The 23310-nt window shown below is 46.2% G+C and overlaps 2 protein-coding genes across 2 annotated transcripts; one reads left to right on the top strand and one right to left on the bottom strand.

The window, feature by feature from the left end:
- The first annotated feature begins 58 nt into the window (after nt 1–58).
- On the top strand, nt 59–20049 carry COPA (coatomer protein complex, subunit alpha). The gene is made up of 32 exons (XM_009705328.1): nt 59–168; nt 641–714; nt 1003–1083; nt 1372–1448; nt 1921–2030; nt 5946–6055; nt 6652–6751; nt 7337–7472; nt 7921–8003; nt 8569–8719; nt 8956–9022; nt 9114–9189; nt 11254–11336; nt 12316–12455; nt 13357–13442; nt 13847–13985; nt 14326–14488; nt 14587–14733; nt 15023–15212; nt 15344–15439; nt 15922–16010; nt 16248–16371; nt 16666–16755; nt 16843–16952; nt 17143–17220; nt 17428–17496; nt 17738–17874; nt 18459–18645; nt 18731–18841; nt 19066–19227; nt 19329–19523; nt 19831–20049. Exons 1-32 carry the CDS (start codon nt 132–134, stop codon nt 19888–19890), a joined length of 3558 nt encoding a protein of 1185 aa, XP_009703630.1. The 5' UTR covers nt 59–131; the 3' UTR covers nt 19891–20049.
- Nucleotides 20050–21125: 1076 nt separating this feature from the next.
- Nucleotides 21126–23022, bottom strand: S100A11 (S100 calcium binding protein A11). The gene is made up of 3 exons (XM_009705330.1): nt 22840–23022; nt 21585–21722; nt 21126–21278 (listed from the first exon to the last, which is right to left on the bottom strand). Exons 1-3 carry the CDS (start codon nt 23020–23022, stop codon nt 21126–21128), a joined length of 474 nt encoding a protein of 157 aa, XP_009703632.1.
- Nucleotides 23023–23310: the final 288 nt, after the last annotated feature.

Here is a 23310-nt window from a genome sequence, read left to right as displayed (position 1 = left end):
TGGGCTCCCAAGTGTGTGGAGGCCTCGCTGTCATTTCTCTCTGTGCCTCGGCAGGACTCAGCTTTCACCCCAAACGGCCGTGGATCCTCACCAGCCTGCACAATGGCGTCATCCAGCTGTGGGACTATCGGATGTGCACCCTTATCGACAAATTCGACGAGCACGACGGTCAGCGTGCTGGGGGGAGGGCTTGGGACCTGCTTGTGGAGGAAGACTGGGGTGCGAGAGGAGGAAGGGGGGCTCTGCTGAAGCGTTACTGAGGCCTCTGCTTGTTTGGCTTCAGAACCTCTCATTTTTAGTCTGTGTTTCTTTGTGACCAGTTTGCTGGCTCTGAGCACTGCTTGCATGTGTGTAAAGTGGGTTATTAATTTTGTTTCTGATATGAAAATGAACCTGTAAGTACAGATGTGAAGGACCTCTGTTTTGTGATGGGTTGCTGCAGGCGTCTTGATGGAAAGGAACAGGTTTGGGAATGGGATCTCAGACTGTTCTGTGACTTTTTATCGTTGCTTTGAAGCTCTTAATTGATCAATAGCAACAGGAGTGAGGAGGAATGCAAATTGTAGTCTTTAAGTGGTACAAGGGACTGCTGCAGCTGTCAGCCATCTTGCTGTGTCCAACCTGCTCTTTCTATTTGTAGGACCTGTTCGAGGTATTGATTTCCACAAACAGCAGCCTCTGTTTGTTTCTGGAGGTGATGATTACAAAATAAAGGTAAAATTTTACCCCTTTAGCTCTTGTTCTCTAAAAGCCATCATCTGGGGCAGAGAAACTGATTAGAAGATGAGAAAGAGTGTGTGTGGGAGGGAAACAGTGTTTGGGAATTGCAGTCCTCCGGTTTCAAGGACATTAGAGTTAACTGCAGCAAGCTGAAGTCTCGTTGTAGCTTGCATTAAAATGGAAGAGAGAGGCTTGTAGGTGACCTGAAATGTGGGAATGCACACAAAAAAATCTAGCAGGTGGTGGCGCGTACCATAATTGTTCTGCTTCTCTGTTGCGCAGGTCTGGAATTACAAATTGCGCCGTTGTCTCTTCACTCTGCTTGGGCACTTGGATTATATCCGCACTACCTTCTTTCACCACGTAAGCTCTTCTCATGCCTACCCCAGTGATGAGTACCTGCTCCCTTTATGTGTGAAAGGGAATCTTTTGTTTCTCTGGATAAGAATCTTTGCTAAAGAAATTGTGCTGGACTTGCTGGTATGAGGGTGCTCTGGCCTTCTGTGGAAGTGTAAGAGGCATAAATTCTGCCTCCAAGATCTTAAATAAGACTTTAAAAGGATCATTCCCAGGGACAGTTGGAAATTACCATGTGGGGATGGAATGTCTGTGTGTGTATTACTTCATATACAGAATATTTTGTCTTTTTAGGAATATCCCTGGATCTTGAGTGCTTCTGATGACCAGACCATTCGGGTTTGGAACTGGCAGTCAAGAACTTGTGTTTGGTAAAATCAGTGGTTGCTTTAAAAAATAACTGCACAGTTTGAGGGTGAGCTGACTTCATCTGTTGTTTTCAAGTGGAAGCCGTGCTTAGTTGAAGGAGTAGAACTGACAAAGAGACTGATCAGTTATGAATATTTCTATCAGTCTTGTCTTTTGCTTGTTTATTCTGATGCCACTAGGCTTATATTCATAAAGTCACATGTTGCTTGGTTGAAAATTTTTTGAGCTTGAAATAATACATGTCAGTGCCCAAGCCTGTGAAGTTATTGGTACCAGAAAGTCAATCCTTGAATGTTCTCTGTAGCAACAGATGCGCTTAGTATTCAGTCGTGCTAACTCTTCAAGAGTAGCATTTAGTGATCCTATATTCCTTGTCTTCCGTCCTGAGACTGAGCTTGCTGCTGTTGGTGGAAATTGGGATGTGTATTAATGTATCTTATGTTTAAATGGTATTTTCTGTCCTTTTTATTGTAGTGTGCTGACAGGACACAACCACTATGTGATGTGTGCCCAGTTTCACCCCTCTGAGGACCTGGTAGTGTCAGCCAGCTTGGATCAGACTGTGCGCGTTTGGGATATTTCTGGTGAGCTGCCCAGATCAAGGGGGTACCCAGTGGCAAAGCCCAATTCAGAACTGCAATTGCTGAAAGCCAAATGAGGCAGGAAAGAGGGGTTCGGATCTGAGAGCAGGAAGAGTAGCCTGTTGACTGCAGGAGCCTCAGGCAGAAAATTAAAAATTCACTGTTGATGGGAACCTATTCCCCTCAGTTTCCATGAAGTTGTAAGATGCTGGCTGGAAGGGACCTCTGGTTGTCATCTAACCTGCCCTTTTGCTTGAAGTAAGTCTTTTGTGACAGTAGTTGAGGTGAGCTGTAGATTTGTGCAGCCAAAAAAACCCGTAAAGGCGGAGATTCTGCAACCTAATCTCCCAGCCTGATTTCATAGCCAGTATAGGTAACGAATATTGCTGTCAGAAGTGTCATAGTGTTGTCAACTGATCAGCTTTGCAATGTGCCAGACTTGCAGGAGGATTTTAGAAATTTCTGGATCACCTTTATCCCCTTGAAAAACTCTTGGAGGAGGCAATAAGTCATCTGTTCTGAGAGAAAGATAAAAAGGCCTCTGTCTGGATTGCAAAATGGATAAGGTTTTGGTTTTTTGGGGTTGTTCTTTTGGTAGCCTAGTTGTGGGTGGTGACAGGAAGATAATATTATCAGAAATTCTTTAAACTTTTTCAGTCTGTTTGTCCGTTTTATAAAATGAAGCATAGCCTAAAGATCAGAGCAGGAGTTGCAAGTCAAAACTCCAAAGTACTTTGCTGATACCTTAGCTATTTCCTAGTTATATCTACGCCACAAGGTGACTTAATGGAGTGAAATATGATCCCTAAATGAAAAGCTAGAAATAAAGAAAATATTAGGTGGAGATAAGGGACTGGTGGGAGGCAGACGGGGACGGTACTGGTGGTGTTACCACATAAACTATTCTAGAGACAGCCTTCATCCGACCTGCGGCTCTCGCCATTGCAGTTTTGGTTGGGCACACTGCGTTATTTGCAGTACACGCTCAGACATGGCCAGCTGTGTCAACAGTAGGGACTGGGGACAGGATATCCCGGTTATTTAAAACCTGTCCCCCTCTCTCTACTGCCAGCATGGGGAGTTTAACAGCTATTCTGCCAGTAAGCTTTGCTGCTGCATTCTCCCACAAACACTCTCTCTCAGCAGAGTTCCAGCTGCCAAATTGGTTTGGAGATAGTACAGACCTTTTTTTCTCAGCTGATATGTGATGAGGGCTTTTAGAGACATGCTGAATTATTGACTCAGCTGTCGTTCCAGTCAGACACAACACTGTGAGAATATTAGTGTGTGGAAAAACCTACAGAGAGATGAGAAACGGATTCAAAATACAATTCTACTCCCTAATTTTTCCCCAAAATGACTTATGTCCTTAGCAGGATTCTGTTCTGACTCTAGCAGTCTCCTGGGAAGGGTTATTTCCCCATTTTGTCTGATTCGGTTGTGCACATAATCCTAGTCATGGAGAGCATCATTTGGCGTTGAGCTTTGACTCTATTTCTGAGTGCTGCTGTTAACTTGCAGCTTCTGCTGCAGTGGGAGTTTTTTTCAGCAGATTTTGGGATTATGAGCACTGATTCTTTGATGCTCTCAGTTAAATGAGTTTAAAGGTCACATTCCAAATCCTCTTCCCAAAACTGTCAGCCTCAGCAGAGAGTGTGAGGGATGAGGAACGTGACCCGGACTGGGCACCAGAATGTGGAGATGACCCTGGTGTTTTGAGTTCCTATACAGATAGTGCTCCTTGATTTGAAACCTTCTAATAAGGGGTCTTCAGTGGAAAACAAGTATGCTCAAGGTTAAAGGATCTGTTTCCTGTTAATCTCCTGAGGGAGACTGTGTGGTGTGAATGCAGTCGGAATAAGCTTATTTATATATATTAAAATGCATGAACATTATATATATTAAAATGCATGAACATTTGTGTTGTAGTATTCACCTGTGGTGTGGAATGAAGTCCTTGCTCGTGACGCTGATATTAACCTGCAGAAGCTACAAAATAATCTTCTGTTTTTCTCTGTCTCTTTACAAATATTAACCACCAAGGAGGGTGTTAGTGGTCTTAGCCTGATCAAAATGCTTTTGTGTGTGCTCTGACATCACACACCAACTCCTCTTTAACCTTACTTGTGGTTGGCAAGTGTCAATATCTGATACTTGGCAGGAGACTGCTGTCAGGGCTCTGTTAGGTCGATCTGGATGACCAGTTTAAGTGAGGATCACCTGAGGGTTTAGGCTGGCAATGTTGAGAAGCCCTGGGACTGGGAGGACTGAGCTGAGAGTCCTCACTGTAGACCTAGACTGCCTTTCCCTGAGTAGCCTTAGCGGATATATGTGGATCTTTGGTACAACTTCAGCTTCCACTGCACTTCTCTAATTGCCCACTGAATGTGGATGGATTACAGGGACAGAAAGGAACCTGAGCCCAGCAACGAAAGAGTCTGTACCCAAGAGCCCTCTTTAGTTTCCATTGAAGAACAGAATAGAGCAAAAGAATTTGCAAAGGACCGCCTGTCTTCTTCCTTCTCTCCTAACTTGCAACTTGTCATTCACAGTTAGCATGTTGCCCCTTTACTCTGGTTATTTTAATACCTGTTCTCCTGAGTGCTTGTGTGCATGTTGAGCTGAGTCTCCTTTTCAGTTTTTTGTTTATTTTTTTTTTTAACAGCTATCCTCAGAATGCCTAATATCTGCCTTTCTCCTAGAAGTCCCTTTTCTGTTCCTGCTACCTCCCCAGACCAACACAGGAGGCTGGTGTATTCTTTGGGTGTCCTGCCTCTCCTCTCGATTTGTGCAGTTACACCAGAAATTTTCCACTTGTGTCCCAGTCCTGTTTCACTGGCTTGTCAAAGGCTCAAGTATTTTCTCCTCCAAAAGTCTTGTGTTTCTTCGCTCATCTTTCTTGGATTATGTATGTTTTATTCCTCCTTTCTGGGGTACTTTTTGTCAGCTTTGTAGAAGAATCTACTCAGCCATTCAAGTCCTTCACCGTTACCCGGACCATCTGTATGTGCACCTCCCTCAGTGTGCTGAGCGTTTATGTTTCGCTGTGAGACACTGCTTAACGTGTTGGTTTTGTTAGACTAACTTTGCCAGAGAGGTTGTTGAGATGTTGAGCTGTTAATCCATGAGGAGTTTGGGAATCAGAATTGCAACAAGAAAGTAATAATTTTTGTTTTCAGTACTGTTTGTTTTCTTCTTACACTTCCCTCTCTGTTGACATCCATACCAGTGCCATTTGGCTTTTATCCTAGACAGTTTTTTCTTATTCTTGATAAATTTATTGATAGCATCCTTGTGCCATGTATTTTTAAGGGGAAAAAGTACAATCTTTTCCCTGTGTACTGTTGGAGAAGCTTTCTCAGTTTCTCTACTGTGTTCCGTTGGGTTTTAATGAAGGATAGCAGATATAGGCCTATTCTAATTTGGATGAGTTAGTTTTCTTCAGAATTGGGAACAGGCTTTATTTCATGTAGTTTTAGCTCCTGAAAATATTTTGTGTCCAGGCAGATTGTCTAAATCTATAACCGAGAGGTCATCAAAATGGCACGGGTGAAAGTCTCCTGAAAGGTGCAAGCTCAGGTTAGTGAAGGGGTGAGAGGGGGAGTAATCAGAATGTGTCAGTCCTTCGTTGCTGAGGTGCCACTGTCTGTGTTGTACTGAGCTGAGGTGACCCTTCATACGATTTACTGCATTGCAGACTTTCCTTTTGGTACATCTAATCTGAGCTTGTGCTTTTGGAGGAAGTGGAAGAGAGTCCTGGATGCTTCTCACCCTCTTTCAAGTTCCCAGTTTCCTCCTGAAGATGTGTGTGAACAGCACGGGAGAGCACTCAGCTTGTTGTTAAATTAGAAACATTGTCTTGATAATACAATTTTTGCTTCCTCTACCCCTGCTTCTCTTTTCTCTTTGTTCCACAAGGCCTAAGGAAGAAGAACCTGTCCCCTGGAGCTGTGGAATCAGATGTCAGGGGAATAACAGGGGTGGATTTGTTTGGGACAACAGATGCGGTTGTGAAGCACGTTCTTGAGGTACAGTGTCAATGTGTGTGTGCAGTACAGCCTTTTCAGATTTGTTTAATGAAATCTCTGTGAAACAAATGATCCTCTAAAAGCCCAGAAAAATAGCAGAGGAAAAAAGAGTTCAAACACCTAACTCAACTCCATAGAGTTATAGATCTTGTAGATTATGGCATTACTTTTTCTGAGTTTAAAGTCTGAAATCTGGAGATGTTTGCGCTGTAACCAAACAGATACGGTTTTCTCTATACAGCCAAAAGCTCAGTTAAATAGCAGATGTTATTACCTTGTGATACTGGAAGCAACAGAGGAGATTATGGTAGAGACAGCATTCTGTGATGGCTTGTTAAAGCTAGGAAGTGGTGCTGCTCTGCTGCTGAGCTTCAGCTTTGCTCTGCTGGTGAAGAACAGTATCTGCAAAGCTTATTATTGTGGGCATCCATAATCTTACTATCTGTAAGCATTTGGTATGAGCAGCATGATGTATAAAAATAGGGAAAACTGTGTCTTGGCAAGCCTGTCTGCAGTCTTTGTTGCTTTGTTCTTCCTTTGCTCATTCCATTCACTCACCAAATTGCTTCAAATGAGTGTTTTCTTTTTGCCTGCAGGGCCATGATCGTGGGGTGAACTGGGCTGCCTTCCACCCTACAATGCCACTTATTGTGTCGGGAGCCGATGATCGGCAAGTGAAGATCTGGCGGATGAATGGTAGGAGCATTCTTGAGGGGGAGCCCACAGGGAGAAGGGGGTTAAGAGTTGAAATTTGTATTTGACCATCTATAGGCTGAACCTGGAGGTAATTTATACTTTGCAAACGTGTCTGATAGAGTGGTAAATAATCCCAAGCAGCATTGGCTTTTGCAATTTGAGGAGAGCTCAGTTCTCTAGCAAACACTTCTAGCTTCTTTTGATTTGCACACACTGCTGAGCAGAAGCTTGTAGGAGTAGAAAAACTTGACTCTGAAGTTTTTGGAATATGCACCGATGGAATAAGAAAGGGAGGTGGTTCAAAAGCCAGAAACCTTCCATCGGGAGTGGTTGTGCTTTTGTCAGCTCAGTTCAGCTAAACTATACACAATTCTTAGCACCTCTTTAGTAACCTGGTATATCTGTTTCTCTTAGGTGAGCTGTGCTAGTGGTTAGAGAGATCATAAAAGTAAATTGCAGAGAATGATATAGTAACTAGTGGGTGATGCAGTTTGCTTCATTATAAAGTGCTTGCTGTGCTTCTGCTGTGTCAGTGTTTAACCTGTTTAAGCATTATTTTCCTCATTCTTTTCCACTTTTGGTTAGAATCGAAGGCCTGGGAGGTTGACACTTGCCGGGGGCATTACAACAACGTCTCGTGCGCTGTCTTTCACCCGCGGCAGGAACTAATCCTCAGCAATTCGGAAGACAAGAGCATTCGTGTCTGGGATATGTCTAAACGGTTAGTGCTTGTCAAGCATCTGACTCAATGTTGTTATGACACTTTTTACACGTATGAAAGACCTACAGTTATTCTTAGAGAAACTGAACCCTAGCAGTTCTTAAAACATCAGTGCTAGTGTTTGATAATTCAGGAGTGAGAAGTCATGTTTTTCACATTTTCTGTCCCTTTGAGACACGTGTTAAGAACAAGGCTTGTAATTGTCTGAAGGCAGCTGAAGAAGGCTGACTTGTCCAGTGATATTGCTGCTGAAAATATGTTAAATGAGAATGCATTATTTGTCAGAAGGCTTCGATTAGAGTGTTTTGAACTCTCAGTGGACTCCTCATGCTGATCGTTAGAGGTGGTCTGTATGGCAAAGCTTGGGATCTTCATTTTGGGAACTGAAGTTTACACCAAACTTTCAATTTTTTTTTTATATTCCTTATTCCTTCTGTTGCACACTTAGCACGGGTGTCCAGACCTTTCGGCGTGATCACGATCGCTTTTGGGTATTGGCTGCTCATCCCAACCTCAACCTCTTTGCTGCAGGTAAAAAAAGCTCGTACTCAGTGTCTGATAGGTTGCTGTGAAGAGAAAATGTATTCCATATAGGAAATCCATATAGTATTTGCTTTTCTTAGCACACTATGCAGAACACACTGACTTGCAGGTGCTTGTATTAAATGTATCATGGGGAAAGATCCTTATTTAGTGGAACACAATCTCAATTGTATCAGCTGTAGTTCAAAGCTAGAACAAGACAGCCTCTGCATTAACCAGCTAAATGCTCTAAGGCTAAGAAAGGATGGGACAGGTCCTAGGGGAACCCACGCTGGACTGTTAATGCTTGAAGAAATGTGTGACAGCGAGGCAAAGTGTTTCTAGAAGAGTGTCAGTCTTAGATTTATTAGGAAACGTAAAGGAGGGTGGGCCCTTTGGAAAGAAGTGGAGTCACTTAATTCAGTCAGGCCGAGGAGAAGCAGATGTGGCTGGCAGTCATCGGTTATGATTTTTGTTGGCTCTGTCTTGGTTTGCAGGGCTTGGTAGTGTCATCCTCATAATGAGAAAAACCAAGATTTAACTCATGTTTGAAATCTCGCATGCTTTTTCTCAGGCCACGACGGTGGCATGATTGTCTTCAAACTGGAGCGTGAGAGACCTGCTTATGCTGTGCATGGGAACATGCTGTATTACGTGAAGGACCGTTTCCTCCGCCAGCTTGATTTCAACAGTTCAAAAGACGTTGCTGTCATGCAGCTGCGAAGGTAGGAGATGGGTGCTGCTTTTAAGTTTCAAACTGAAATGCTAACTCTTTCATTTATGAAACGCTGATGTTCTTACAGTGTTTCAAAGTGGTTTTGATTCGGGAAATTCATCAAAACTGAGCTTTTCTGGTACTGGGTATATTTCAGAAAATGAAGAGCACTAATCAGAAGGTGACTTTGGTAGAAGTAATCTTAGTCCACTCTAACTTTCTCTTTTCTTCATGACTCTTCTTCAGTGGTTCCAAGTTCCCTGTGTTCAACATGTCATACAACCCAGCTGAGAACGCTGTCCTTCTCTGCACAGTAAGTCAGTTTTGCTGCATAACGTGCTAAAGAATGTGAACGTCGGCTGTGAAATCCTGTCTCCAAAATGGGTTTTTCCCCCTCTCTGCAGAGAGCCAGCAACTTAGAGAACAGTACTTATGACCTGTACACCATTCCCAAGGATGCAGACTCCCAGAATCCAGATGGTAGGCATTTCTTATTTCACATTAATCCTTGTGAATGTTTATTACTGTGTAGCTGTCCTCTCCTCCACTTTCCAACTGTGTGTGATATATATAAAACCAACTTCATTTCTCTCAGCCTCTCCTGTTGGACTCTTTCTCCATGTTTCCCAGTGCCCCTGCAGCACACATCATTTGGCAGGCTTCCTGCTCACTATATCACACTACACTGACTTGAAAAATTCATGTTCATCCCAAACTTTTACTGCTACAAATATATATTTTATAATTTTGTTATTAGGAACTTTCTGTTTTCCCTTTCGACGCAGCAGGCAGCCTTCCTGGCTTGTCAACAGAGATGGATTTTAACCAGATATGTTTTGTTCTAAGAGGTTTTATACTCTGAAAAGTGGCTGTAAAAGTGACAATGCCAGGGTGCCAGTAGCCATTCTTCCTCTCGGCACATTCCAGATCAGTTTTGTGCAATTTACAAGTCAAAACATGATTTAGGAAAAAAAAAAATAATTCTTTCCCCTAACTATGAATTCCATTTGGGATATGAAACTCCAGCTGGTTCCTCCTGCCTCTGTCGTCATGGCAGTAAAGATTTTGAAATGAGTGGGAGTGATGAATGAGTTAGACTGGAATACAGCTCACTTGTTCATAGATTTACTGATTTCTGCGAGTCTAATGAAGGGAAAATTTCTTTGCTGAGTACAGTCAGCAGGTGTATTTGGAGAGAGAAAGAGAAAAGGAGCTTTTTAGTAACTTTGTATAGATTCAATGTTACTGAATGTATTTAAAATACACAATTTGATTGAGACGTTCAAAGCTGACTTGTCTGGAGACACCCAGCTTGTGACCCTTTAAATGAGGAAAGGGAATATTCTTCTTCCAGAGGAAGAAATCTCTAGGCCTCATGAAAACCATGCACTTTTAGTGCATTTTCAAGAACAGTATGAAATTCTACTGGTTGTTAAGTATCTTCTCCAACAAACTGCTACATATGCAACCTTCTGATGAGCTCCCAGGGCTATAATGTAGGTATTTAATGTGTGCCTTGGAGTTGTCATCCTCACGTCCTTCAGCTTATTTACCTGACCGGGAAGCGTAAGCTTTCTTACCACTCTTTAACAGTCTTCTGGGTAATATATTTCAATCATTTTCTGCCTGATCTACAGTCTGTGTTAAAGACTTAAAGCCAGTAAAAATGCTGAGGTGTGGAGATTCAGAAAAATAGTGAAGTTGCCATCGGAAAACCCCAAGCAGAGCTGCGAATTGAATTCAGACATGTCTTTCTTGTGTTGGGTAGTAAATGAGGGCTGAGGGGCGAGGCAGTCAGATTTAAGTCATCATTTGTTAGGATGTAAATCTGCCACAAATTACACTATGCTTGGTGAAATAGCACTTGGTCTAGTGCGCGAGTCTCCAAAAATGCTCGTGTTGAGCAGCGGGACTGGTGAGAAAAGGGACTGAGAACTAAAGAAAATTGTGTTTTACCAAACAGCAGCAGCTCTCTGACTCACTTCACTTGTCTGTTCCCTTCCACTGCTGCAAAAATCCGTCTCCCCATCTGAAGCACATCCTGCAGTACCGTTCTTTCTATGCTGTCTGACATACAGACCACTGTGTTTGTATTAGCATTTTAAAACTGGGAGAACAGCTGCGTGCTGGGGAGAGTGCAGCCTTTCTCCTCCAGCTCATTATATCACTTTGCGGAGGGGGGGGCTTACATTGAAGCCGGGACCCTCGCTGCTCAGTTCGTTTGGCCAGCAGGGCTCTCCTCGTTAGCTTGACAGACGGTGCTGTCGCCCAGGATGGCCCACTTCAGTGCCAGGCAGTGGCGTTGGCGATACAGCCAGCTACTTGTCTTGTGCCTTGGCTGGAGAGAAGGGGCTGGCGCTGGCCACGCTGAGATCTGAAAGGACATCGGGGGAGGAAATGAGTCTTGTGAATAGCCTCAGGTTAAACATGAATTAGTAGGAAGCAGCTACAACAGCCAAGATGGGATCAAACAAGACTGACTAACGTGTTGTCATAAGAGCCTGCCAGAGGTTTTATTCACTGCTTGCATTTTGCTCTCCCTAGCCCCTGAAGGGAAACGTTCCTCCGGGCTAACAGCTGTGTGGGTAGCTCGTAACCGCTTTGCAGTCCTGGATCGCATGCATTCGGTAAGGGGACAAGCTTAATAGGGTCATCTTTTTAACGGGGTCTGTTGTCATTTGGAAGCATGCAGATGGAAAGTGGGGAGATTGAGTTAACAGAATTATTGGAAATCCAAGTAGACTGGCAAAGCGTTGTCAGTGGAGAGTGGGCTGCAGACATACATGAAGAAATATAGTACAGTGAAAATGTGATGAGTTAAAATACTATCTAACTTCTTTGATAGTAAATCTTTGCTTAGTTGCTGGAAACCTGCTGCAGCAGGTGAGTTCGGGGATGAAAGCTGACCAGAACAGGAGTGTGGAGCCATGGAGGTCACTTTCATAGCATGAAAGTAATGGGGAGATGGTGAAAATACAGGTTAGATTTTTTTAATAAAGCTCTTTGTTCTCACTTGTGGAGTGCAATAGGGGAAAGAAGGGGGAAAGACGGTCATGGAAAGTTTTCCCTGCTTGAATTTACTTGACATGAAGGGGAAGAAAAGTCTTGCTCTTTGCCTCATGCAGGATATTGTATTTTTTCTCCTTTTTTTTTTTTTCCCCCCACAATGTTTTTTGGCTTAGTAAAGTCAAGTTTATTTCATGCCTATTCTGTTACTTCTCCCTGCCTTCCCCTTCTCCATTTGCTGTTCTCCACTCTCAACAACCTTCTCCTTTCCTTTTTCTATCTACATTGTGTTCCCTCTCACTTTTCCCTAATACTTACTTTGTTCATAATCTCATTGTAGAGAGGGCTTGCAAACTGTGTCAGCCAGCAGTGGGGCTGAAAAGAAGGGACACGCTGTGTCTGTACCCTGGCAAACTTGTGGTTGGGTTTTCTAGCAGGATAAAGTCTGATCCTCCTTCGAGAAAGGCTGCAACTCTTATTTTGGCCTCTTGTCATTAAGGTTCAGCTATACAAAAATACTGAGTTAAAATAATCCTAAATTTCTTTGTAGGCTCTACCTAACTGTCCTGTGCTGTTACATTTCCTCTTGTCGAATGGCAGATCCTAATAAAAAACCTGAAGAATGAGATCACGAAGAAGGTGCAGGTGCCAAACTGTGATGAGATTTTCTATGCTGGCACAGGGAACCTGTTACTGAGAGATGCAGACTCCATCACCCTCTTTGACGTGCAGCAGAAGCGGTAAGATCCAGTCTACTGGGAGAAGTTTTAATATTGTAATCCTGCTGGCATATGCCCTCTGGGGACAAGTAATAGCTATTAATGCACTCCAGAATTTAACATCAGCTGCAGGCTGCATCAAACTGATCCAAACCATGGCTAACAACTGTTACAAAGAGCAGAGTGTAAACGTAGCCAAGGTGCAATTTATGCTGCAGGCATCGTGCCATTGATCACAGGGAGATGTGTGCCATACCCTTGTAAATCCTGTGACTACAGAATCGGGTGCTATAAAAGTGGAGAGAAATCAAAAAAGCCAAACTGAATCAAGCTAAGCTTGCCTCATATCTTGTCCCTTAGGTTTTATATCTGCTCAAAATGTTTAGCAAGTTTGTACTGGTGTATGTGTTGCTAGCCACAAAGAAACAGGCAGGGAGTTGGTGCTTTTGGCCATCTTTGTAAGCTTGAGAAGGTTCTGGATTATCTGCAAACAGATACGGTGTATGTTGATTGCTTATGTCCCAGAACTTGCCTCTTTTCCTTAGTTGCATGCCTTTGTCTCTTTAGTATCGTTGGGAAAGTTACAAGTAAATTAAACAATGCAAAATGCTTGGAAATGCCTTATTTCCTTCATTCTGTTAAATCTGTCCCTAAAACCCCCTCAGAAATCTAGATTTTTGAAGTTAATTGTCACTCAAATGTATTTGTTACTGGACAAGTGTGGAGAGAGGTTTATTTTGTTGTACTGGACTGCAGAGATACCCAGTTCTGCCTCACGATTTTATCGCTCCAGAATGGCAAAAAGGGGCTTCAGAGCATCTGTAAATTGAGTTCAGGCTATTGGGCTTTAGTAGTTACCATACAGAGCTTGCTGTGGAGGGGTGGTGTTCAACTCTCTGATGTCAGTGCTGTCCTTTCCCAGAACTCTGGCCTCAGTGAAGATCTCTAAGGTGAAATACGTCATCTGGTCGGCTGACATGTCCCATGTAGCTTTGCTAGCTAAGCATGGTAAGCGGGGGTTTCATGTGGATCCTAATGCACACTACCTCTGTCCTTGGTCAGGAGCAGAGTCCCTGCTAGAGAAACCATCCTGTGCCGTGGCTAGCAGTGAAGGTGCAGCTGAAGACATTCCCAGTATGGGCCCTGCCTCTTTGTCTCTTTAACAAAACCTTTCTGTAAGCTTGTAAACCAGAGGGCTGCTTGTGCTCCTCAAACTGATCCAGCTGATCTCCTTCGTAAAACAGAGGCAGATGATGACCGTTTAACTGTGGTTGCTGTCATCTGCTTAGTGTTTCACACTCTGAGTATAGTTCTTGTTGCTGGGACTATGGAATAGAGAAACGATAATTCAGGGGCAGATGTTTAACAGTAGAGGGTTCCCTAGCCTTTCTTCTTTTGGCTTTCCTCTCCAGCCATCATGATCTGCAACAGAAAGCTGGAGTCACTGTGTAACATCCATGAAAACATCCGTGTCAAGAGCGGTGCCTGGGATGAAAGCGGTGTTTTCATTTATACCACCAGCAATCACATCAAATATGCTGTCACCACAGGGTGAGTCTGGGATTTGTGCACCGAGTCCTTGAACTGGCAGGCCTTGTGCAGACTATCATGGGGTGTTTTTGGCAGACACCAAAGCTGGTGCTTGTGAAACAGCACTTCTGTTACAACATGGACGTACCCAAAGACAACTAGAGCTAAATATTCATGTTTGGTTGCTTACTCTGTGCACTGGTGTTTTATTGCTGGGCTGGGTGGCTGCACTGTTCGTGTGACTGGGGCTTGCTTTTATAATGCAGGCTGAAATAACATACAGAGTGTTGAGCCTCTTTTGAGGTAGGGAATGTAGTTGTACGTGGCACGCATGTCATGCGTGTGCTGTGTGTTGGCATAGGGATCATGGAATTATCCGCACCTTGGACCTGCCTATCTATGTTACCCGTGTGAAGGGGAACAACGTGTATTGCCTGGACAGAGAGTGCCGCCCCAGGGTGCTCACCATTGATCCCACGGAATTCAAATTCAAGCTAGCATTGATCAACAGAAAGTATGATGAGGTGAGGAGACGTGAGAAACCTTGCACTCTTCCTTCGCCTGTAACTGAGGGTAAAGAGAAGTTATTGACAACTTCAGTGCCTGGGCCTTTTCTTTGTAGGTGCTGCACATGGTGAGGAACGCTAAGCTTGTGGGCCAGTCCATCATTGCCTACCTGCAGAAAAAGGGCTACCCAGAGGTGGCCCTGCACTTTGTGAAGGATGAGAAGACCCGTTTCAGCCTGGCACTGGAGTGTGGCAACATTGAGGTGAGGTGGCAGGTGGTGCTATGAGAAAAGCAAGTCCTTTGGGGCATTGCTTGCAAACCTTACTTTTTGCTGCAAGGAGGAGGAGTATTGGGAAGAAGAAATGTTAGTTGAGAGTGATAGAGTTGAGGATGATAGCAGGCTTACTAAGGTGTAGGTCTTCAGCTGGGGACATGATTTAGTGCAGGGATCCTTGTAATCCCGTGCTTTCCATTGCAGGCTTCTGCTGACAATGCCAGCAGAGAAAACTGCTTCTGCGAAGCCTTGGTAACCATGTCAATTCTCTTGTTAGATTGCTCTGGAAGCAGCCAAAGCTCTGGATGACAAGAATTGCTGGGAGAAACTGGGAGAAGTGGCGTTGCTGCAGGGAAATCACCAGATTGTGGAGATGTGCTACCAACGCACCAAGAACTTTGATAGGCTCTCCTTCCTCTATCTCATCACTGGCAATCTCGAGAAGCTTCGGAAGATGATGAAGATAGGTGAGTGCTGGGGTGGTGGCAAAGAAGAATGAGATAAGAGGCTCTGAGTGTCATTCCCAGAGGGAATGAGCGGTGTCACAGTGGAGGCCAAGAGCAGCAAAGCTATTGTGACTTTTTTTCTTTTGGTTTAGCTGAGATCCGTAAAGATATGAGTGGCCACTACCAGAATGCCTTGTATCTGGGAGATGTGGCAGAGAGAGTGAGGATCCTGAAGAACTGTGGGCAAAGTGAGTAATTTCAGACTAACACAGTCTCTGTGGACTGGGGAGAAGCTGGAGAGGTTGTTGGGATGAACAGTAATTTTTGGGGGCAGATCAGCATAATCCCTTAGCTGAGAAACTGAATCAGATGAGCAGAAAGTAACCCGAGAGGTAGAATACCATCTAGGAGACTTGAATCAACTGTAAAGCATATTCAAATGATCAGTCGTTGCCTGCAGATTCTAGTCCCAAATCCAGTGACATCCCTGAAGGTGTGATTCTACACCTTGGTGTGCTGCTAATTTTCCCTTGTGACAGTGTGGCCATGTGCGCTGGTGTGAGAAGTTTTCTTTCTCTCGGTAACGAAGAACATGCACTCATGTTAGATGTGGTACTTCAAGACATGGTTTAGTGACATGGTGGCATCAGGTATACGGTTGGACTTGATGATCTTTGAGGTCTCTTCCAACCATAATGATTCTATGATTCTATGTTAATTATCATTTCAGAGTCCCTGGCCTATCTGACAGCTGCAACTCATGGTCTGGATGAGGAAGCTGAAAGCCTGAAGGAAACATTTGACCCTGAAAAGGAAACGGTTAGCAAACTGACTAATGCTTCCCACTTCATTACAAGAGTTCTAGAGAAGTTGACAGTGGGATCTGGTGTTAGTGTGACTGGCTAGGCAGCTCCTTTCTGGGAGGGAGGAACCATCTCCATTCCAGTCACTGCTTCTGAGGCTTGAGACTGTGCCACTTGGAGGTGGGTAGGCCAAAGAATGGGTTGGTTTTTTTTTTATGTAGCCTTTAACTGTTTTCTGCTCCTCTCTTCTCAGATTCCAGACATTGATCACAATGCAAAGCTGCTGCAGCCTCCTGCTCCTGTCATGCCTCTGGATACCAACTGGCCATTGCTGACTGTCTCCAAGGGGTTCTTCGAAGGAACAATTGCTAGCAAAGGTCTTGCTTTGTACTTGGAAAGTTGCATTAGGCTGGGATATGCAGAATGGAGATATTTGTCTCTGTGGCTCCTGAACTGTTGCTGTTAACCTCAGATTTCATGCGTGCTACTAGCAGAGGTTGGAATCCAGCTTGGCATTTACACCATCTTTGGCAAATCTCTCAAATCTGTGGCCTTTTAGCACGAGATGGGACTTGACAGTTGGAGGGGAGGGTGCTGACCTAACATAATTCTTTGCTTAACACCTGACCTGCTCAAAGATGAGTAAATGAAGGATCCTACCCTTTTTGTAGGCAAAGGGGGTGCCTTGGCTGCCGATATTGATATTGACACTGTTGGCACTGAAGGCTGGGGAGAAGATGCAGAATTGCAGCTGGATGAAGGTTGGTGAATCCAAGAGTTTTTCTTACAGAAGTGTAAGTGTGTGCCTGTGTTAAGAACTCTATTTCCCCCCTGCCCCCTTCATGCAGATGGCTTTGTGGATGCTGGAGAGGGCTTTGGAGAGGAAGGTCTAGGTAAAGGACAGGAAGAAGGAGGTGGATGGGAAGTCGAAGAAGATTTGGATCTTCCCCCTGAACTGGTAGGAGGCTTCCGGGAGGCTTCTTAAGTAGCCCAGTTGTAGTTACTTGGGAAGGCAACGACAGCTTGTAGTGGTGGGAAATGTTTTCTGGACTTCTTCAGAGACTTTGTTGCCACGGCTGTGGCCAGCTCTGATTTCATCTGGGTGCTGGAAACTTCCACACTAATCACTGCTCTGTCTGTTCCCCCAGGATGTTCCCGCTGGCCCAGCAGGAACAGCGGAGGATGGATTCTTTGTGCCACCCACCAAGGGCACCAGTCCAGCCCAGGTAATGGCACAAGTCTTTGATTTGCCTTTCTCAGAAACGTTCTGCTTTGGTGCTTCTTTTTTTGAGTTCGATCCTTCTTCTTAGCACTCATCGGCAAGCACAACATGGGAACTTTGTTGAGGGGAGTTAGGGGTGATGGGGGTGGGTAAGACAAATGTGTGCATATACACAATTCCTCTTGTATACGTTTCCGTTCTGTTCTTGTAGGTGTGGTGCAACAATTCTCAGCTTCCTGTTGACCACATTCTGGCAGGTTCCTTTGAGACAGCAATGAGAGTAAGTTTCCCCTGGAGCCACTTGTTGGCAACAAGTCTTTAGGGAAAAGATTGTGCTTTTGTCCCCGTGTATTTTTGTCTCTGATCCAGTCTGAAGCTGTTTTGTGTCCTTTTATGAATCATTTTGTACATTGTTTTCTCTGGCTATAAAATAAGAGGTGTTGTGAGCCTGAGCCATGTCTGTGGGGCCTTTATACAGCCCTAGACAACTTTTACTCAGCAGATCAATGTGTCTCTTTCAGCTCCTCCATGACCAGGTAGGAGTAACAAACTTTGGACCCTACAAGCAGCTGTTTCTACAGACCTATGCCCGTGGCCGTACAACTTACCAAGCCCTGCCATGTCTCCCTACCATGTATGGATACCCACATCGCAACTGGTAAGCAATCGGGTTAGCTCCTTTTCTGTGCTCTTTTCCTCCTGCCGTATACCTCCCAGACTCCTTGACAGTTGTAGCCAGAAATGTCTCCTCCCTCTGTTGTCAAGGGGGGAGCCTTCCTGTTTTCCAGGTATAAATAGGGAGTATTGTGTCTTTGGTGGGATTTTTCTGCTGCGTGCTGTTAGATGTAAAGATGTTAAAGAACTACTTTTTTTTTTTTTTTGAGACTAAAACCAGGGTGAGTCAGTTGGGATGCTGTGTTTTCTAGCACTAATGCTCTGCTTCTGACAAAGCTGGTCTGAGGCATTTAGAGAACCATGGATGTGTTTTTTACAGTGGTGTGTGGAAGCCACTGTAGAAAAATAAGCCAGACTCTGTGCTAATGCAGAGAGAGCTCGGCACTATGGGTGGCAGAATTATGGAAGCACAGATGTTGTTTGTGCTAAGCTAATGGCGAAGAAAAACAGCATGGCCTTAAGTCAAAACATTTCTGACAAGTTGCAGTCGAGCTGACAATGTGTGTGTTCCTGCTGGCCTCTGCAGTGGTCCCGCTTGTAGCCCCAACCCCTTTTTGGTGCCTGTAGGAAAGAAGCGGGCTTGAAGAATGCCCTCCCTGCCGTTGGACTGAAACTCAACGACCTGATCCAGCGCCTGCAGCTGTGCTACCAGCTCACTACAGCTGGCAAGTTCGAGGAGGCCGTGGAGAAGTTCCGCTCCATCTTGCTTAGTGTGCCTTTGCTGGTGGTGGACAACAAGCAGGAGATTGCTGAGGTGAGCAGCAGACTCTTCTGTCCATCGTCTGCATGCCTGTGGGGCAGGAGGCTGAATGCCTGACTCTTGTTTCCCTCTCTGAAAGGCCCAGCAGCTGATAGCCATTTGCCGGGAGTATATTGTAGGGCTCTCGATGGAGATTGAGCGGAAGAAGTTGCCCAAAGAGACCCTGGAGCAGCAGAAGCGAATCTGTGAGGTACGGAAACTCTGTGAATTTTTTCACTATGAGGGAGATAAGGGGTAAGTAGCCTTTAGATTTAAAAAGGCGTTGGGAATCCTGAATTCTGCCGTTTCCTCCTTTAAAGCAGATGTGGCAGTGATTACCTGGGAGGGATTTCTTGCAGTGTTTTCAGGGTGTCCAGTTATTCACGTGGTTGGTAGTGATTGTATCCCTACTTCCCCTCCTCTTCCCTAATGCAGATGGCTGCCTATTTCACCCACTCCAACCTGCAGCCCGTCCACATGATCTTGGTGCTGCGTACTGCTCTCAACCTCTTTTTCAAACTGAAAAACTTCAAGACAGCTGCTACTTTTGCCCGTCGGCTGCTGGAGCTGGGTCCAAAGCCTGAGGTGGCCCAGCAGGTACGTCTGTGAGGTGCATAGGCAGAAATATCTGCTGTGGCAGACCCTGCTTAGGACTCCTTCCTAGCTGCCTCTCTGGTCAATGTGGTTGCTTTTTGCAGACTCGCAAGATCTTGTCAGCGTGTGAGAAGAATCCCACTGACACCTACCAGCTCAACTATGACATGCACAACCCCTTTGACATCTGTGCCGCCTCTTACCGACCAATCTATCGGGGCAAACCTGTAGAAAAGTGTCCGCTCAGCGGAGCCTGCTACTGCCCCGAGTTCCACGGGCAGATCTGCCGCGTCACTACAGTAAGGGAGTCTCAATGTCTCTTACCACCGATTCCTAGCCTGTGATGTTTCCCTTGAGAATCCCCTTCAGCAGCTTCCCCCAAAACTGACTTGGGATGGGTTGTGGGTCAAGTTGAATGTCGGAGGACTTGGCATGTGAGGTGGAACAGTTTGGGAATTGTGAAATACTGTGTAGTTTAAATGCTGCCTTCAGGGACTGACATTGCAGTGATCGGCAGTGTGCGTTCTTGAGAACCATCTAGGCTGCAAACAGGGTTGGGCTGTTGAGTTGCTTTTAAGCATTAATCATCTCCCTTTTATTCCTCAGGTGACAGAGATCGGCAAAGATGTCATCGGGCTGCGGATCAGCCCACTCCAGTTCCGCTAGGGCATGCCGGTCCTGGGGAGGTGCACGATCGGAGGGAAATGGTCCCATTTCTCAGAACAGTGTGGAAACTTTCACCTCCCAGCATTCCAGCTTTTAGTCTAGTCTCTTCACAGTAGCCATGCCTGTGCCGTGTCATACCTGCTGTTCCCCACCCAGAAACACTGTAGTGAAACTCTTACCTGCTTCCAAGTAGTAGCAACTTGCGCTTCTGTTTCCAGATCCAGCTGATGTGAAGTTTCTCTGTACCGTTGTCTCAAGGCAGATCTTTTCCAGAGGGTAAAGGGTGGCTCTTGCTGGTAACCAGGGCCTGGTTACCACACAGTGTGCTCTGTAGAAACCGCTTGAGAGGCAGCAGCTGCCTCTTCTGTCCTTTAGTGTTGGGCTCCTGAAAGAGGAGCTCAAAGACCCTGCTGCAGCCTGGACAGCCAGAAGAGCTGAGCCTGGCTCTCCCGGGAGAGCGACACTGTCTGGAGCCAGGGCCAGCGCAGAGCCTGTCCCTGCTGAATTGTTGACTTTTTGTTTTGTTCTCCTAGCAGCGTTTCTCAAAATAATCAGCTTCTCTCGTGAATAAAGTAAATTGACCATCTTGGTCTTCCTCTTTTGTAGCTCAGTTAGTCTTACTGAGATAGAAGAGAGATTTGATTTAATTTCCTCTTTTCACCTTCCCCGCCCCCTTTTGCACGCTTAAGCTACCAAACCTGCAGGGTTTTGAAGTTTCTGGAAAATGGAGGCTGTAGTCTTGAAATGATTTGTCATGCCAGCAGGGGCTGCTTCTGCTAATTATTAGTGTGTAATTGCTGTTGCCAGTGCTCAACTTATCCTTATGGATAAGGCTCCCGTCTTTGCATTTACCTGGCGTAGCTGGACTCTTTAGTATTACCGTACCTTTCCCGATGGTACTTAACAAGCTGGAGGATCTCCAAAGCCAGGCAGATCATAGTTTCCAGCAGTGACAAGGATGGGAACATGCATGTTCTCCCATCAGTGAAGAAGCAGAGGGTGGGACCTAGAGATTCTGTTCGCTATGTGCCTGGACTTTCTCACTTGAGGGAGGCTTTCTGCTCGCTCACGATGCTGAAATAAAACCATGCCTTACAGTAGGATTTTAAACCTTTTATTTTATACATAAAAATGAAGAATGGGGATGTCCCTATCTTAAGGGCACTGCTTCCAGCTTTTCCTGGGTCTTATTTGAGGAATGTTCACAGTGGTGGGGGAGACAGCAGCAGCCAGGGCTAGGCGGAAGGAGTGTTAACCACCAGGGAATTGTGGCAGGCCACCGCAATGCCCCCGATGAGGTTCAGGAACTCCTGGAAGTCGAGCTGCCCATCACTATTCAAATCGAGTTTCTTCATCATCCTGTCCACGACACCTGGGTCCTTCTGATTCTGCAAAAAGAAAACACAGAGGGGAATCGATGTGTGCTTTGAGGCGGAGGTGCCCCTCGCTGAACTCCCCCAGCCCCAGGTATGGAACTGCAGCTACTGAGTCCATCACCAGTGGAGAGGGGTTGGTAGAGAGAGGCAGAATTCAGTCCGCCCGACACTTGTCAGGCCATGCTTTGGCTTTTGGTGGGAGCAAACTCTTCCCATTGCCCACCCCACGGTGCTTGTGGGGTCAGAGGCTTTAGTTCCTGTCCCAAAGGGCTGGATTCACACCGCGGGAAGACTCTCCTGGCCTTGGATTTTGTTCACCTTTGTGAAGGCAGCCAGCTCGGTGTTCATGAACGCCAGGAACTCCCTCTTGGAGAGGGTGCAGTTGTCCCCTTCACGTCCCGCGTACCGCTGGAAGACGGCTAGCAGGGACTCGATGCAGCGTTCCGTCTCCGTGGGCTGGAGGAGGAAAAGAAAATTCAGGTGAGCGTTGCAGGGAGCTCTGGGCTTGCAGGAGAGAGTTTCTGGAGGAAGGTTGGGCTGAGGGGAGGCCTCCTGCAATTGCTTTCGTGGAAGTCTCCTGCCCAACCTGTCCAGCTACATTTTTCTTTGGTATTAATTTCTCTCGGATGCCTTGGCACAGCACTGTGGTGCAGGAAGGACCCAGAGGGTTGGGGAGTGGTTCATGGAAAAATCCCTGGGGACGTGTCGGTTCCCATCAGAGGAGCATCCTGGCCTGGGAAGAGCTGGCGCTGCAACCACAGCGAAGTGCTAATTTTTTCCATGTTCTCCAGCACAGCTTGGCTGGAGCTGCTTTTCTGGAAAGATAAACCTGCCTCCCCCTTTCCCTCCCCCTGCCCTGCCTGGACCGAGGACAAACTCTGAGTCATGAGAGAAAAATTTCAAGCAGAGTTGGCTCCCCAAACTGCTGCAATGGGGCAGGGACAGAGCTGGGCTGGCCCGTGGGCTTCTGCAGTGGGGATGGACGGGGCAGGGTGTGGGAGATGGGGGGGGATGTGGGGGCTCTTTCCCCTCCCCATGGCTCCGATCCTTGGGGAAGGGCAGTGCAGGGAGAGCTGGGGCAAGTCCTCAACATCTTGGGGACTCCCTGCCCTGCCTGAGGCTCGGTTCAGCCTTTTTTGGTTAACGTGAGGTGAACTGAGTTGCTTCTGCCCTCAGCCACAGGTCCTCAGCTCTTGGCTTTTCTGCAAGCCCCCACCCTGGTGCTGTGGGGGGGACACATGGGGCGGTGGGGGCAGAGCTGATGGGCATTGGAAGCAGCAGTGGTGGGGAAAAAGGAGAGGAGAGGAAGGGAGGGAGTGAGGGGGAATAACACAAATACCCCCCCTTGGTTCCCCTGCACCTGTGGGGACCCTCTGCCCCCTCTTCCCATGCCCAGGCCCCCTCCCCAGCAGAGATTTAGCTCGGCTCTTGGCACCGTCTCCTCTTTCCCGTGCCAAAGCACATCTCGCCTTCAGCTCTGGGGCCGCTTACGGGAAAACCTCCTCCGCCATCGCCCTGCTGCTCTTACGGAGCCGCTTCTACCTCCCCGTCCCGGGGTCCCCGGCTTACTCACCATGGTTGGGGTGTAAGGAGAGGGCTCGGTCCTCGGCACGACCGCGGTGCGATATGGCAAAGCAGGAACCGGGGCGGTTATGAGCCTCACCACGCAGCCACCGCCCTTCCCAGTGCAGCCCGCGCACAGCACTGACTCAGCGACATGCGCTGCGATTTCGGCAATAACGGCAGATCTGGACATGCTTATGGTCCCCAGCTCAGGCTTGGGAATGAATGTGCTGGGCCCCTCCTCTAGCCTCTCCGTCCCTCTCCCTCCCCAAGTTTTATTCTTTACAGTTATTTACGCTCACGTCTGTTTTCACCCCTTGGTCCTTTGAAACACGTCCCTTTACGGCTTCCTTCGTTTTATCCCCAGGCTCAGGGCTAAGATCCCCCCACCCCGGGGCTACTTTGCTGTTACCTGGAGGATACTCGGCGTTTCCTCTTGCTTTGGTGAGATTTGGGGTTCCCCAGCTTTTCGAATGAGACT

The sequence above is a fragment of the Cariama cristata genome, unplaced genomic scaffold (genome assembly GCF_000690535.1).
Source record: "Cariama cristata isolate BGI_N322 unplaced genomic scaffold, ASM69053v1 scaffold28208, whole genome shotgun sequence".
In the NCBI taxonomy this organism is placed as follows: Eukaryota; Metazoa; Chordata; class Aves; order Cariamiformes; family Cariamidae; genus Cariama; species Cariama cristata.
The sequence above is the reverse complement of the archived record's forward strand: the minus strand, read 5'-3'. Positions and strand labels throughout refer to the sequence as shown.

Coding starts and splice junctions, on each gene's coding strand:
- S100A11 (XM_009705330.1), bottom strand. CDS start 23,022: ATGTCCAGATCTGCCGTTATTGCCGAAATCGCAGCGCATGTCGCTGAG. Junction 21,723..22,839: donor CTCCTTACACCCCAACCATG/GTGAGTAAGCCG, acceptor TTCCTCCTCCAG/CCCACGGAGACGGAACGCTG. Junction 21,279..21,584: donor AGCTGGCTGCCTTCACAAAG/GTGAACAAAATC, acceptor TTCTTTTTGCAG/AATCAGAAGGACCCAGGTGT.
- COPA (XM_009705328.1), top strand. CDS start 132: ATGTGCACCCTTATCGACAAATTCGACGAGCACGACG. Junction 8,720..8,955: donor GCTGTCATGCAGCTGCGAAG/GTAGGAGATGGG, acceptor ACTCTTCTTCAG/TGGTTCCAAGTTCCCTGTGT. Junction 9,023..9,113: donor ACGCTGTCCTTCTCTGCACA/GTAAGTCAGTTT, acceptor CCCTCTCTGCAG/AGAGCCAGCAACTTAGAGAA.